The sequence below is a fragment of the Macrotis lagotis genome, chromosome 5, assembly GCF_037893015.1.
Source record: "Macrotis lagotis isolate mMagLag1 chromosome 5, bilby.v1.9.chrom.fasta, whole genome shotgun sequence".
In the NCBI taxonomy this organism is placed as follows: domain Eukaryota; kingdom Metazoa; phylum Chordata; class Mammalia; order Peramelemorphia; family Peramelidae; genus Macrotis; species Macrotis lagotis.
Window position 1 is genome coordinate 99,691,811 of NC_133662.1, and position 17,993 is coordinate 99,709,803.

Sequence of the window (17,993 nt, forward strand, 5' to 3'; positions counted from 1 at the left end):
TATATAAAAGTTTTATAATATAAAAATAAATTATTTCATGTCATTCAAAGCAATTTCAAAATCAGGTTTATTGCTATTGATTATATAAATAAAATTATAACAATAATTATTGAATCTATTGAGTATGACCAACAATAGTCATATTAGCATATTATGGTTATATGTTTAAAACCATAATATTATAGTTATTTAGAATATGACCATATTATTGTATGATTCTGTAAATTGCTGACTTCAAAAGAGTATGTCTTAATAAGAACTACCTTTTATCATTGTTTTTATAATGTTGTTTTTTCTTTTTTTTTCATTAAAGGCCTAATTCGTTTGCAAGAGCTCATCAAAGCTCCATCAAGGTACAATTTGCGGTTGAAAATACGTCAATTGCCTGCTGACACAAAGGATGCAAAACCTTTACTAAAGGAGATGAAAAGAGGCAAGGAATTTCATGTAATCTTTGACTGCAGCCATGAAATGGCAGCAGGCATTCTGAAACAGGTAATCTTTGACTTGATTAAATGGCAAGATTCAATTATATTTAATATATTAAATTTTGGAATTAAGTGTGGTTTCACTTTGAAATGGCTGAGAGTTATTTTCCTCAGTAACAGAGAAAAATCAGGTAAATCAACTTAAGATATTTTTATAATAGATCATATGATAAATGTTTTCCATTTAATTTTCCTTTACATACAAGTTAAAATATTTTTCTAAATGTTAATCGATATAGTTTTCAAAAAGCCATAAAACTGTAAATATACATGGTATGGAGGCAGCTAGGTGTTGCAGCGAATACAGCACCGGCATTGGAGTCAGGAGTACCTGGGTTCAAATCTAACCTCAGACACTTGATAATTACCTAGCCCTGTGGCCTTGGGCAAGCCAGTTAACCCCATTGCCTTGAAAAATCTAAAAAAAAATATACATGGTATGCAGTTAGAGTAGTGTTTTTCACTGGGGAAGAAGGTAGAGTAGAAAGACAGTTGTTATATACTATATGCTGTATGTAAACAAAGTCATAAATTCAGAGATTTAGTGCTTAAAGAGAACTTTAAGATCATCCTAGTCCAATGCCCTTATTTTACAGATGAGAAGATAGAAACTCAGAGAAATTCACTGACTTTCCCAGTGCCTTAGAAGTAGATATTTAATAAATAACACGCTCAATCAATACTTCTTGATTTAATAATCATTCATAGTCATATAGGTTGTAAGTGGAAGAGGTAGGATTCAAACCCAAGTCTTTTGATTCTAAATCTAGCATTCTAACCATTATCCCATACTAACACCTATGTGACACAAATCTTTCCTAAGAAGGCTTAGAGGGGTGGCTAGATGGCACAGTGGATAGAGCACCGGCCCTGGAGAGTGCCTGAGTTCAAATCTGGCTTCAAACACTTAATAATTACTTAGCTGTGTGGCCTTGGGCAAGCCACTTAACCCCATTTGCTATGCAAAATCCTAAAAAGAAAAAAAAAGAAGGCTTAGATGTATTTTTATATATACACAGATAAAGGTGAGTTGTCCTGACACCAGACATCTGTTATAAGCTTATCTTCTTATTTTACAGGAAAGGGAACTGAAGGCCAAAGATATATAGCCCATTCATGATTGACTGTTTTTAGAAAAATCAACATATAAATAAATATTTATATGTTGGTACATAATTTATATCTGTATACATATATATTGATACATCTACATATATTGAATTTGATATAGCTATATAAGTTTATATGATATGTGTTTGTATATGCAAATGTTTAAAAATATTGTAGAGCATCTCTATAGTGCCCACTAAAGATATTTTGTAATATATAAAAGATTAGTTGCCTTCATTCTGACCCCTTTCCATTTTCAGTATGAGCTTTGTACATTGTTTTCCCAATCCTTTTGAAATGTGATATTGATGGGTAATTCTTTAAAATTTTCTTATCTATCTGTATGTTATAAACTGTATTAGTGCTTATTTTCTTGACCCTGAGAATTCCTAGGAACATAAAGAGAGAGGAGCTTCCTCTGTGAGGCTGGAAGTTTCAGTTATCTATATCCCTTGTTCATCATGCATTGATATATTTAGTCAATGAAGCATCATTTTTAAGGTCAAATATTGACTTTAGTATATTTGACAATTTAAGATTATATATGAAAGTTCCTTGTGGGGACCTCAGAAGCTAAAAGTCACCTTTCTGAGAGGTTCTGAGAGGTTGCAAGGTATCTAAGAAAGAACACTTTATTTTGAGTCAGAAGACCTGTATTTGAAACCTAACTCTGCCTCTTAGGCCTGGTGATTTTGTACTGTTTTCTTAACCTCTCTGAACCTTAGTTGTACTGGCAGAACTGGGACCAGGGAAGGCTGATGAGCTAGATTGGGGCTGAGCAAGTAAGTCTTAGCTGCTTCAAACTAAAGGCAGTAGGAGTCCACAGGCAGATTGCAGAAAAACTACAGAACCTTAGTAGATAGCAGGACTGTCTCAACAAGTCCCTCCTGATTCAATAAAGATCAGTTAAATTTTTGACCTCAGTATCAAATGTCTTATAGACTTCTCAAAACACTATTCCAAATCCTAAGAATTGCATTTTTTTGGCCACTTGTTTGCTATTTATTCTCATAAGGAATAGTCACAATGACTTTATTTGTGGAAATTAATTCCATGGGACCTGAAGTAGTTAACCTTAAGGTAGGATAATACCCTATCCCATATTGTCACAAGGTATTAGATCCAGAAATTCTCATCCATTTTTGTGGTGATAAGCTACTATGCCATCCAGAGTAGTGATAAGGATCACAGGGCAGGATGATCACTAAATTTGAAACAGTGATGAGCTGGTGCACTGTTATTTTCCCAGGCTTGTTCTTTCTTTTTCCCTGTGGCCTTATGGATATTTTGAATGACTTAGGTCAGTCAGGAGTGGAGGTTTACTGATCATTTCAGAGTGTGCTATCAGTTGGTCAAACATACTGATTTGTTGAATTCTCCTTTTATATTAAATATCATGGTCAACTTCTGATATATCCTGGATGCATGACCATGTAACCTTCTTAGGGCTGCAGGCAATTCTCTGAAGCTATAAGTTGCAGAAAAGACACTGACTGATATTGTTAAAGGGAATTTTCTCACCAGAGAATTTGATGTCATTGAAATTACAGATCCGATCCTTATGTCAGTAGTGTTTTAGTTATTATAGGACTCATTATTTTTACAAATTTCTATATCCCATTGGTGGATTCAGTTTGTCTCCCTTCAACATATACAACAACAAAAAAATCATGATATGATTATCTTATGAGTGTCTTATTTCTCAACCAAATTCCAATGGCCACTTAATTCAAATTTATTTTATGAATATATGTGAATCAGAAATAACCCATGGTTACATTCACTTAAAATACTCCTGCTGCAAGAAATCCCTTCACCAACATAGATCACAACCCAGCTAATATATTCTAGAAAATTCCTAGGCAAATGTTCGAAAAACATAGGAGTTAAATAACTTGCCCAGGGTCATATGCAGTTGAATTTGAATATTCAAATGTAAAAATGATATTATTAATATTATTGATACTTGAGCACAAGCATCTGAGATAATGATACTCTAAGAAGATATTACCCTTGCTTCTCTTAGCTATGTCAGTCAGGTCTTACCCATTCTACATTCTTTCAATGAAGATTAAATCAGGCTTTTCTGCCATTTCATGCCCTTCACACACTAACCAAATAGTCAATTCCTATTCGCTTAATTTACTTATGTATTATAATTTCCAGAAAGTCTCTGGTACAAGAGTCCTCATTTTAAAGATTTTTTTTCTTCCTTGTATCCTTATTTTAATGTATAACCTTGTATGAAGTTATTTAAATATCCCTGTCCAATTATACTGAGGATAGTCTTCAGAACAATCTTATGCATTCATCTAAAGCTTGCTTATATACATAGATTTTTATCACCAACTAATTATCATCATTTGGGTTTTTTTCCCCCAGTAGTTTTGACAACCACATAATATAAATAAATTCAGCCAAGCAAACAGCCCTGAACACTTGATCTTGTTAATTTTGCTCTAATGGTTAAAAAGCAAAAATGTTTACATAGCTACTCTAATTTATAAACACTGTCATTGCTAGAATTGTTTTCTAGAGATTTAGATTTAGTCAAATTGCAATAGGTTCATTCCTTTCTTCTCCCAGTCCATTTTTCATTAGTTCCTAGGAAACATTTACCTCTACTCCACTCCCTTCACTTCCCATCTAGAATCCCTCTAAATATTTCCTCTCCTAAACCTTACATCCCATATAGTCAAAACATTTCTTTTCTCATTAGTTAGTGGAAAAGTTGCGTTTTCTTGCTTTTCCAACCATAAAATGAAATGTGTTTGGCAATGGTATTGTGGAAACTGCTGAACAGATGAGAGCAGAGAAATCTTGAAGAAATGTACCAGTCCCTTGTGAAAGCACCTGTTTCCATTTCATGATATTTTCTCTACATACAAAACTGAATTTAGCAATCTAAGCAACTAAAATAAATGAATACCTCTGAGGGTATATTCCCTAAGTGTTTATAAGGATTTAACAAAATGAGGAAAAAAGTTTCTTCTTGTGGATTACTCAAAAACTGTTGCTTTCAGTATTTTGCTATAATATTCATGATAACTTTAAGAATGCTCTTATATAACCATAACAATTCACTACTTTGCAGTTAAGAAGACCAAGACCAGAAGCCCTACTTTAAATTATCTGTATTTTTTGAATAATGATAGTGAGTTTGGATCTGCTCCATTATTGCTGAGGAAATGTTAAAGGGCTCTCAACACCAGGACCCCTTTATTTTGTTGGTACTTTTTAAAAATTGTGTAATACTACTTTTCAAAATGAAATGGTGCTTTTCATTTAGGGATTTTTTTTTTTAGTGAAGGGATTACAATAAAATGAACTAAGATATCCTGATTTCAGGGTTTGGGTGACATCTTAATGCCTTCATTAATATGTAAAACTATAGACTTTAAAACACCCAACATTCTAATAGTAATCTTCCTATCAGAAGTTCTGCTTCATAAATTCCTTTAATAGCTACTAATCTCTTTTAACTGCTGAGAAATGATTTGCTTGACCTGATTTTAGTGTAACTCAAATATAGTAGATTGGATTTCTGTTGAATTAACTGTTTTGTTCTTGCTTGTCATAAGCCATACACTTATATAATGTGTGACCTTTCAATAATTAAATTTTTGTTTCTCTCATAGGCTTTAGCTATGGGAATGATGACAGAGTATTATCATTATATCTTTACTACACTGGTAAGTATTTTATTAAACCAAACGAATGGCTACAAAAGGTCTTTCTTTAAGTAGCAGTAACTTTCGTTATAATTTGATCATGAGAAATAGCTTTTTAAGGTGAGATAGGAATATGATGTGTGGTATTTTTGTAGTAATATTTTTTCATTCTTTAAAACCAAAACTTAAGAGTGAGTGATATCAGCTAGTATCAAGGGAAACTCATAAATTTTGGTAGCAAACCACTGTCTTTGAAATAATAGTATTGCATATTTTAATTCCCAGTGAATATATTTCTTATATTTGTCATTTTTCAGGGTTATTAATTAGGACATAATTTGCTTTTTTTTTGCTAGAATACATTCATTCTTTTATTATTGATGAAATAGAAATACTTTATAGAGTAAGGAACTACCTCTGTATCACTGATTCATGGAGTCCATGGGAGCATTAAAGCACAAGAATCTGAAGTGTTTTTCTCTATAATGATTTGATCAGACTGTAGCAAAGTATCCAGATCTAAGACCCACATTAAGTCACAGCCTTCAAAGTATGTTTTTCTTCAAAATATCAAAAGGTTAAAAGCAGTATTAAAGACAATCTGACAGCAGCTGCCTGCTGATGGCCACTTTAAAATCACTCTTAGGCTTCCACATTAATTTTCATTAACTTTTCTGTATAAAACCTTGGTTATGCAACTGTAGTTTTCTATTTCTGTGAATAATATTTGAGAAAAGTTTCAGGAGATATAATCTTAAAGATTTGTTTATCTGTGAGCAAAAAAAAATAGAATAAAATATTTTAAGACTATTATGCTAGATTCTCAATTCCTCTTTTCTTAGATCCTAGTTGAATGAGGCTATTTGAAGCAGTACTTTTAGTCTTTTCAATTATAGTTGAAATTAATTTTTAAACTTTTTTGTTTTTTCCTAATTAAAGAGGATTTATTTATCATCTTATCATAATTAAATTTCTTGAATGAGTGATTAAGAATATAATTAGGGTTAGAAATTACTGCTCCTCTTCCTTAACCTGTTGCATTCTGGTATCCAGGTCAGTGCTCTATTGAAACTATGGAAATTCATCATGCATCAGCTCTAAATGATTTTTCTTACTCATCCTTCTTGACCTCAGTCTAACTTCTGACACTGACACTTCATTCTGTAAAACCATCTCTCCATTGGTTTCCAGGATATTGTACAATACAGGTTTTACTCTTATAACTGTGTCATCTCTGTCACTTGTACTTCTCCCTCTTGTCTTCTTGCCATGACAGTGTTGACATTTCACAAGATCCAGTCATCTTTCTCTCTTTTCTTTTTAGTTCTTGGTCTTAGAAAAATCATTTATTCTTACAGCTCCAATTATCCTTTCTATATGAAAAGCTCTCCAGATTTTATCTATATTTCTTTCCTTTCCTCTCAATTTCCATTTTCATATTTTCAGTTCTCTCCTGGACATTTTTTCAGATTTCAGACTCTGGATGCCTAACACTAAAGCTCTTTTTTTTGGACAGACATAATTGTTCAATTTTGTATTTTGTCTTTCACAGTGCTCCATACATAGTGACTTTTTTTTTAAAATTTATTTTTATTAAAGATATTATTTGAGTTTTACAATTCCCCCCCAATCTTGCTTCCCACCATAGTGACTTTTAATAAGTCTTTGTTGAACTAAATGAATCATTTTCCTTCCAAAATAGCTCCTCCTCATGACTTACAGGTATATCTTGCTTTATTCTATTTTACTTTATTACACTATGCAGATATCATGTTCTTTATAAATTGAAGGTTTGTGGCAAACTTGCACCAAACAAGATGCTCACATCATGTCTCTGCTTCAAATCTTGATCATTTTCACAATATTGTCTTTTAAAAAATTATTATTATTTATATTACAGTGATTTTTTTATCCGTGATCTTTGAATTGTTTTGGGACACCACAAATTCCACCTATATAAGAAGGCAAACAATCAATATATGTGTTCTGAATGCCCAAACAACTAGCCATTCCTCTATCTTTCTCTCGCCTCTTACTTTCCTATTCTCAGAGACACAGTAATGTTGGAATCAGATCAATTAGTAACCCTAATTGACCTCTAAGTGTACAAGTTAAAGCGAGTCAGTTGATGTAGCAAACTTCCTTGTATTATTTTAAGACATTGTCAGTCATCCTACCTTCAACCACCCTGATCAGTTGGCAGCCATCAATATTAATGCAAGACCCTCCTCCAGCAAAAAATTTTACAGCTTGCCAGAGGTTTAGATGATGGTTAACATATTTTAGCAGTAAAGTATTTTTTAATTAAGTGAGGCATTGAGTTTTTTTAAATACATAGTACTATCACACACTACTACAGTATAGTGTAAACATAAATTTGCACTGGCAAAGAAAAAAATATTATGACTTGCTCCTTTGTAATATTTGCTTTATTGGGTAGTCTGAACCTGAACCTGCAATGTCTCCAAAGTATGCCCATATTTATGTCAACAGTTCTAGTCTTCCAGGATAAAAATATCTTAGTCGTCACTGATTTTTTATTTATCGTGTTCTCATACCCATGCCACACTAAATTATGTCAGCTCTTTCTTCAAACTATCTTTTAAGATTTGTCCCTTTTTATTTCTATTACCACAACCCTATTTTAAGTTCATTAAATTTTGCCTATATTACTCTAATTCTCCTTAAATGGTTTTCCTGTCTCCATACTCTCTCCCCATTGTAATTCTTTCTTCTTTATCATGCTATTCTTCTCTTAAAAACAAAACAAAATGAAATGAACTTCTATGTCTCCCATTGCCTATAGAACTTCATCCTAGTAAATAGCTAACAATCAGTAAATCTTGAAACTTGACCTAGAGGATATACAAGCTACTTGATGTAATATCCTTAAGTTCATTGGAGAAAAAAGCAGTGGACAGCACTTCAGTGATCACTGAATTGTTGTTATCAGCATCATTACACCATCCCAAAGATCAAAAGAAGCTTTATATTAAAAAAAAATCATTGACACTTTTAGTCTATAAGATAAAAATCCAGACTCTTTAGTATTCAAGACCCTATACAGTCTAACTTCATTTTATCTTGTCAGGTATGTTTCCAACTACTCTCCTACATAAACCTTCCCCATCTATGCTGTTTTGTTCTCTCTTTTTTGAACTGCCTTGGCCTTTCCTGTTGCCAACCCTTTATTCAAACATATATAATAGAATAAAATTCTACTAATGTTTTACAGATTTAATTCAAATTCTGACTCCTTTAACTGAAGCCTTATCTGACTTCATCAATTCACAATGACTTCTCTGAAGTGTAACATTTATTGTTCAGTCCACTTACACAGAAACTTGTATTTTTTAATGTGTAACTGACATACCACACAGTGAGATGATTAACTCCTAAAAGACAAGGATCATGTCTTAACTGCTTTTTTATCCTCTACATTCTTCTGGCAATGCTTTATACATCCTGCACACTCAATAGTTATTGATTGTTTGATTTGTAAAATTTGTAGTTTTTCTTATTGCATTCAAAATGGCATAAGTTGAGTCACTGATATCAAAAAAAGAGATCTTTGTACATTAGAAAGGCAAGAAGGGCTTTGATGTTCCAGCGGAATGAACCATCTTTCAGAATATTTAATTTATTAATAATTTTAAAATCTGACCCAGTGGAAACATATCAGATTTATTTTTAGTTACATTGCTTACTTAAAATGCAGTTAGTGATAAATTATATAATGACAATTGAAGCAACATATAATTAATGAAGTGAATTCTTTACTTAAATTTATTATTATTTTTCAAACACAAATGTGATTGATTAAATGATTAGATTTATGTTTGAATTTTATGATTTTAGAATTACATAGGATCTTAGAGATCTAGTCCAATCTCCTCATTTCATAGGTGCTTATACATGTTATTTTATTTTTACAATCCTATTGGATCCATTTTATAGTTAAGAAAAATGAGCTTAAGTTATATACTCAGGATCATACACCTAGTAAGTGTCTGAAGATTTAAATTCATATCTTCCTGCTTGCTTATCTAGTACTCTATCTGTTGTGAGAAACTGAGAGAAAACTGAGGTCCATGTGCATTACAAATATGACATTTAAGGGAAAGTAGCAAGTGACTACAACAAGATAGAGAACATCATATAATATTTATATATATGTATATATATAAATGTTTGCCATCTCATTTTTTCAATTTGTAAAGTGCTGTATAAATCTAGCTATTGGTATTAGTTAAAATTAAGAAATGTTAAAGCATAGTCCACATTTGTAATTTTTTCCTTAATATCTTCTTTTATATTATATTTTGGCTTTTCTGAAGCCTTTTATAGAATTAGCCATAGTGCACATGCATAAGTATCTCTCATTATTATCAGAACAGATTTCTTAATGAGTCAAGTAAATTATTTAAGTTGTACCTTAATTGTATGGAAGAAGAGAACAGTGAATTATATAGGAAATCTAACATAGTTTAAGACATGTTTCAGGATGATTTTAAGTCAAACTGTTTGCCCAGAAAGCCTTCTTCCAGATAACTTTTTCATTGACTGCTATCTGTGTCAAACACTTACTTTGATACTTGTCTAAATATTCCTGCTACTTATACTGACAACTGTATTGACTGACGTCAGGTGCCATTTGATTTCATCCATAATCCTATCTGGCTCCAACCTTACCCTTATACTACTATTCCTATTTCCTGTTCTGGTTCCCAACAGTACCCATAGGATCTGGGAATAGTAGTAATATAAATACTAAACATATGCATCTAGTGGAATAGCATACAATTCTTAGAGAAGTTAAGTGAGTTACAGGAAGAAATATCAAATATATTAGTGGGGGAACTTCAGCTTCCTGCTCTTTAAACTAGATAAATCTGAAAATAAACAAGAAACAAGTTAAGGCAATGAATAGAATTTTAGAAAGCCAAAAGAAAAATTTTATAGAGCTAGGAAAAAATGATAAAAATAATTCATCTGGAAGAACAAAAGGTCAGGAATATTAGGAAATGAAAAAAAAAATGTGAAGGAATGTGACCTAGCCATGCTAGTTCTAAAATTACATTATAAAGCAGCAATCACCAAAACTATTTGATAATGGCTAAAAAGTAAAATGATAGATCAATGAAATATGTTAGTTACACAAGACATAGTAGTTAATGAGTTCAGTAATCTACTGTTTGATAAACCCAAAGACTCTGGAATAAGAACTCACTATTTGACAAAAACTTCTGGGAAAACTTGAAAATAGTACGACAGAAACTCGACATAAACTAGCATCTCATATTGTTTGTCAAGATCTGGTCAAAATGGGAACATGATTGAAACTTAAAGGGTGATTCCTTAAGCAAATTAGGAGAGCAAGAAATAGTTTTTCTGTCAAATCTCTAGAGAAGATAGATAAGAAGAAATAAAGAATCTTAAGAAATGCAAATTGAATATTTTTGATTACATTAAATTTGAAAAGTTTTATACAAGTTATCTATAGCTGATCTAAGTAATCTATATTAAAATAAGCAATCTAAATCACTACTGTTGGGAGAAATGCACATTTAAACAACTTTGAAGTCCCACTTCACACCTATCAAATGGGTAAATATAATAGAAAAATAAGATGATTAATATTAGAAAAGATAGAAAAATTGGCACACTAATGAATTGATTATGGAGTTGCAAACTGATCCTCACATTCTGGAGAGAAATTTGGAATTAGATCACAAGGGCTATAAAACTGTGAATAGCTTTTGCTCCAGCAATACCACTACTAGGTGTGTAACCCAAAGAGGTCATAATAAAGGGGAAAAAACTCACAAGTACAAAAATATTTTTGACAGTTCTTTTTGTGGTGGCAAAGAATTGGAAATTTAGGAGATGCCTATTAATTGGTGAATGGCTGAGCAAGTTGTAGTATATGAATATGAAAGCATAATGGTATAATAATCAAGTAGAAGAAATGATGAATAGAATTTCAGAAAAAATCATAACAGACTTACATGAACTGATAATGAATTAAGTGAGAAGAACCAGGGGAACATTGTGCAATGATCAACTCTGAAAAATTTAACTCTTCTCATCAAGACAATGATCCAAGGTAATTCCAAAGGACTCATGATGGAAAATGCTAATCAAATCCAGAATATGGAATCTCAAATCAGATTTTTTTCCACTTTTTTTTCTTTTTTTATGTTTTCCCTTTTGTTCTGATTATTCTTTCACAACATGATAGATATGGAAATGTTATTGATATAATTGTACATGTATAGCCTATATCAGATTGTCTGCAGTCTTGGGAAGAGGGTTAGTGAGGGGGGAAGCATTTGGAATACAAAATCTTATGAAAGTGAATGTCAAAAATTATCTTTATATGTAATTGGAAAAAAACGTTATAAAATGTTAAAGAAATCTTTAATTAAAATAAAAACACCTACTTATCTTCTTTTCTCCCCTTTTTATTAGGACCTCTTTGCTCTTGATGTGGAACCCTACCGATACAGTGGTGTTAACATGACAGGGTTCAGAATCTTAAATACTGAAAATAGCCAAGTCTCATCTATTATTGAAAAGTGGTCAATGGAACGATTGCAGGCACCTCCTAAGCCCGATTCAGGTTTGCTGGATGGATTTATGACGGTATGAATATGCATTTACAGATTAGTTTGTCTGTTTCTGTGTAGTACTTAGTGTTTTATGAAATCCTTGGAATTGGAATGTTTATTTGGCTTGATTATTTTTCATGCAAATGACTAGTAAAAGCAATGTTATCTATAACAATTTTTTAGGTTTTTTTTTTTTTTTTTTACAAGGCAAATGGGTTTAAGTGGCTTGCCCAAGGCCACACAGCTAGGTAATTATTAAGTGTCTGAGGCTGGATTTGAACTCAGGTATTCCTGACTCCAGGGCCGGTATTCTATCCACTGTGCCACCTAGCTGCCCAATCTATGACAATTTTTATATGATCAGTGTGTATTTTTATTCAGTCTAAAAGAGTTTTACATATATTAATGGAATGCTAGCATATAGGACCTGTTTGAAAAGGATTCACTGTTGTGTTTCCAGAAAAAAAAAGGTTCAAGGAATAAAATGACTCTGGGAAAGCATTAACTCTGGTGTCTCACGTATATGCTTTTTATTTCATAACTCCTTCCCCACATCTTCAACCTTCTCTGTAGTGCTCATCTGAAAGTAATAATGAACAATGTTTGATTTTCTTGAACTCAAGGACAATTTAAGTCTAGATTTAGTGTATGTGTATATATATATATATATATATGTATATATATATATACATATATATAGTCTAATATAACCAACTATATACTTATAAGCTTGAATAATTCTAGATGTCTACATGTTGAAAACAAACTCTAAATGACATATTTATATTCATTTAAAAATTAACCAAGAAGCTTAAGGTAAATATCTTTATTGCAATTTATATTGGGTAACAATTAGAGAATATTAATAATAAATTGGAAATGATATTGACTGATATGAATAAATTCTAGAAAATTGAAATTGGAAGGTATCAAAATTCAATCAATTGCATCTTGACTGATAAATATGTATGCATTAGAATCAAAGATTAAAGTTGCAAAAGAACTTTATGAATTTCTGATATGTCCCAGTGGTGAGAGAGCTGTATTTATTTTATCTATTGGGTTATATACATTCAGTGGAGTGTAAAGCATGAGATTGGTGCTGCCAATGAGGAGTAGACTTTGATGTTTCTTAATGCCCATAATGATAGATTTGCAAATAAATAAATAAGTAAACAGATAAATAAATAACATATATATATATACATATATATATATATGAACATATATATGATACTTATTTATTTCTTTGGATTTTTCTTCAGAGTACTGTATTACTTAAATAATTCTGAATTCCTAGAATTTTTAAATTGGAGGAATGACCCAGAATTGTAGAATTTTTTAAAACTTTTTTTCCTTTTTTTTACAAGTCAGTAGGGTTGTGACTTGCCCAAGGTCATACTGCTAGGTAATTATTACATGTCTGAGGTCAGATTTGAACTCAGGTCCTCTTGACTCCAGGGTCAGTGCTCTAACCACTGTACCACCTAGCTGCCCCTGCTGTAGAATATTTTTTAAAAAGTAAATGCTATTTGCCTGGGTTAAAATTCTGTTATTTTTTAGTAATATCGCAAAAGCACTTTTAATTCTACTTATATAATAAAATGATTTACTAGATAGATTATTTTAATTTTTGCTAAAAAGGCATTGTAGAAAAGCTAGCCAAATAAAAGCTGATTTTTAATTAAAAATTTATCAGTTAATCCATTCATTTGTCTTTTCTTTCTTAGCCTTGAATAGATCATTATCATAATGAAAAAAACTGCTATATAATCAAATTTAAACTATAATATAACCTGGAAAATGACCATCACAAAAGGCTTTGTTCTCAAGCAGAAAGTTTGTGAGTTAAGCTTTTGTTGGGTACTTAATGCAGTATTATTTTGAAGAGAGTAAAATTTTTAGAATCTAATAATATTCCTTTAGACTCTTCAACCTACTCAAATTTTAATATTATTGCTGATGATGTTCTGTGTATTCAATATAGAATTCATAGCTATTCTTATCTAAACAACTCTATTGTGAGGATGAGAAAATAAGTATTATGGACTTCTGAATGTGCTGTAGATATAGCATTGCATTATATATTTGGAGGTCAATTATAAATCCATAGTAACCATTTCAGAAAAGATTTATATACTGCCTCAAACCAAAATAGAATATTTAGATTTGCACAGATTAATGTATATTTTTCAACTGTCAACTAGATATTTACTAAATGACTATAAAGAAGGAACCATACTAGTTGATTTTAATATAAATTTAGAAAAATGATGATCTACTTATTAATAGGAATTTACAAAGATAATTTCAGCATGGACAACCACAGAAAGAATTCTTTTATCCAAATGTAAGAGTCTAGAAGAGAAAGGAGGATTTAAAATTTTTTTTTGCTTATGTTGGTTATTTTTATTTATAGGGAATTGATATTTAAGAATATAGCAAAATCTAAAATGTAGGATCATTTCGTTAATTTATGAGTTATGGAATTTCTTTTCTTCCCTAGTTATGGTAGGATTCCTAGTGGGGTGTGGTCAAAGAAGAACCTCTAGTGTCAGGACTGTTGAGTCTTTTTCAGGGCTGCTTTCCACCTTTGATGTCCACCTGAATCACCTAATTTTCTCAGCTATGACTCCAAAAAGCTGTAGCATGTACAATGGCCATACCCTGCTATAGCATTCTGGCATATGGGCTAAACCAGGTTGAGGGTAACTGAGGGGTTTCAAATACATTGGTGAGTGGGAAAGTGTCTATCCCTAGCTTATGATGTCTTCCACTGATGGAATGGATAGATGAAAACAATTTGATCCTACGGTCTTGAAAGCAGCTGAAGCAGGTGTTGTAGAGTGCTTAGAGCTAGGTTAGACATTGAAAATGCCAAAGTCATCCACTGCATCTATAGCCATCACTAGGTGACTTGGCTCTGTCTTTCACTGGATTATGAAGACTTTGGAAGAGAGAGTGAGGTCTACGTCTTCATGCAACTCTGCCTCACTTAAATTCAATTTAAGCATGAATCAAAAGACATAAGCCATGCCACTTTACCATTCTTTCTCAAAGTCCTGTGGCAACAGACAGGTGATGAAGCAGTAGGTATGAATAAACTGGGAGTTGTAGTCATAGCCCTGCACACAGTTGATTCAGGCCATAAGATTGTTTCTCTTTTGGAAGCAGCAGAGGGATTTGGCAGCCCCCTGGGTGTCTGATCCTTTTAAGGATCACCTCCTGGTGTAAGGGAGTAGAAAAGGTGCCCTAAAAATTGTTTGCTTGCCCAACTCTTGCATGATTACCCATCCTGGGGTTGAAACTCAAAACAATGTACAAAAAAAATCCCACCACAATGGAATATATGCACACTCATAGACATGCAGGTATCATATCTGAATATCAACCCTGAGTAAAACAAGACTGGCAAAATGAAGGTCAGATTACTGAAGTTGGAGTTGATAGACATTTTTCTGGAATGATCACAATGAAGGGGAATGCTGTGAAACTGTGGTAGGTTTTGCAATCAAAACTAAAAGTTAGCAAGATTGAATGACTACTAAAAGCTGTGAATGACAGACTCATCTCAATGAGATTGCTACTTGTAGGAAAACACCAAATCACCATCATCAGTGCCTGTGCTCCCACCATGACAAACCCTGATGAACTGAAAGAAAATTTTATGAAAACCTGGAGACCCTCATCATTAATGTAACAAAAGAGGACAATCTTATAACTTTAATGTAACTTTAATGCTAGAGCAGGTTCGGACTACTAGATATGGCAGGGAGTCCTTGGGAGAAATGGAGTTGGAAACATCAATAGCAGTGGTTATATACCACTTGAAGACTCGCACATCTCATGACCTTCTTATAAATATTGTCTTCCATTGACCTAATCACAATGAAAATTCCTGTATACACCCTTGCAGCAAACATTGGCATCTAATAGACTATGTATTGAAAGGAGAAGAGGTAGCCAGGATGTGAGAGTAACAAAGGCAATGTGTGCTGCAGAATGCTGAACTGATTACAGATTCATCCTCTCCAAGCTAAATATTCACATTAAAATTAAGCAACCAATACAAGGGCAAAGTGATGGGAGAAAAAATAATGTCAAGAAATTAGAATGTTTCTTTGTTTGCTAACTTGGAGGGAAAATTGAAACAACACACAGTTGGCAATAGTGGAGCAGAAAAGGAGTGGACAACTTTCAGTACTGCATTTGCTCATTTTGTTCAAAACACTCACAAAGATCAAGACTGGTATGATGAAAATGATGGGGAAAATAAAGAAGTTGTTAAATGAAAAATGAAAAGTCCATAGGGTTTATCAGCAGGATAGTTCATCCATTTCTAAGAAGGAAGCATTTAATTCCATCAAAAGTAAAGTACAAGTGAAGCTTAGAGAGATTCAATATTTTTTGGCTCAGAAAGAAGGCAGATGAAATTCAGTTTTGTGAAGATAGTAACAATCCAAATTGCCTTTATGATGATGCCTTCAAGGCTATTTGTGGGCCAAAGACCTATTGTGAATCTCAATAACTCAAGGTTGATGGAGCCACATTGATTAGTGATAGGGACAAGATCCTAGAGAGATGGGCTGAACACTTCCATTGTGTCCTTAACAGACTGTCTTCAAATAATGCAGAAGCCATTGACTGTTTACCTCAAGTTGAAGTCAATCTGTCCCTAGTTGAAGCTCCAACTGAAAAAGAAGCTTTGAATGCCATTAGCTCCTTTCATATGACAAAGCACCTGGAATTGAATCTATTCCAGCTGAGATTTACAAGGTGGGGAGGGCCAATATTCATTCCAGGTTATATGGCATGAAGAGATTATCCCCGAGGAATTCAAGGATGCCTTCATTGTCCATTTCTATAAAGGTAAAGGGAACAGATTGTCCTATGACAGTAGAGGGAAGTTTTTCATTTAGTCATTGAAGATCAGATTCTTGCCAGAATTGTCCTCAATAACCTGATCCTTCACCTTGAAAATGGTCACCTCCCTGAGAGTTGATGTGACTTCAGAAAGGGTCGAAGAACAGTTGCTATGATATTTTCTGCTTGACAACTCCAGAAAAAATTTCAAGAGCAGAACAGAGGTTTTATACAATGTTTGTAGATCAAACCAAGCCCTTTGATACTGTCAGAATTTGATTGCCTGGATAAGTTCATCAATTCCATGAAGGCATGCTTGCCTGGGTACTGGATAGTGGACAATGCTTTTGTGATTTTCCAGTCATCAATGGAGTAAAACAAGACTGTGTCTTTGTTCCCATGGTTTTTAGCATGATGCTTTCAGTCTTGTTATCAAATGTCTTCACTGAGGTTGAACAAAGCTACTGCAGTGCTGGTAAATTCTTCAACTTGAAAAGGCTACAAGCCAAGACCAAAGTGGAGGGAGTGTTAGGGCATGATTTTCTGTTTGCAGATTATTGTGCACACCCAATGCAACCTCTGAAACTGAGATTCAACAAAGTATGAATCAGTTCTTTGCTACTTGTGCTAACTTTGACCTAATAATTAACATCAAGAAAACACAAGTGCTCATCAACCAGCAATACACCATCCATATATGGAACTATCAATTACAGGAATGGAGAAGTTTTGAATACTGTGGATAAGCTCACCTATCTTGGCAGTATACTTTCCAGGGAGGTACACATTGATAATGAGACTGACAAATGCATTGCCAGAACAAGCTGGGTATTTGAGGCGCCAAAGGAAAACGTGGGAGAGAAGATTATTAGACTAATTTTCAAAGTGAAGGTCTAAAAAAGCATTGTACTGACCTCATTGCTGTATGCCTGTGAAACTGAATCGCTTCTATTTAAATTGTCTTAGAAAAATTCTGAAGATTACCCAACAGTATAAGATATTAGACATTGAGGTCCTTACTTGAACTAATTTGCCAAGTATCCAAACTCTGCTACAGGGAGCCCAACTCCAGTGGACTAGCCACATTGTTCCAATAGCAAATGTATTCTTGCCAAAAAGACTATGGAGCACTTAAAAATGACAAACTCTCACAAGGGGGTCTGAACAAGCAATACCGAGACACCTTGAGGATTTCTCAAGAACTTTAGAAATGATTGTACAGCATGGGAGACATGTGGCATAGGACCACC

At 33.0% G+C, this 17,993-nt stretch overlaps 1 protein-coding gene across 1 annotated transcript in view; it reads left to right on the forward strand.

The window, feature by feature from the left end:
• The window catches only part of GRIK2 (glutamate ionotropic receptor kainate type subunit 2), an 851,151-nt gene that overhangs the window by 330,334 nt on the left and 502,824 nt on the right, over positions 1 to 17,993 (forward strand). Inside the window, exons 4-6 of the mRNA XM_074187246.1 lie at positions 314 to 495; positions 5,237 to 5,290; positions 11,741 to 11,914. Of these exons, the coding sequence (XP_074043347.1) occupies positions 314 to 495; positions 5,237 to 5,290; positions 11,741 to 11,914 (410 nt within the window). The remainder of the gene's footprint in view (positions 1 to 313; positions 496 to 5,236; positions 5,291 to 11,740; positions 11,915 to 17,993) is intronic.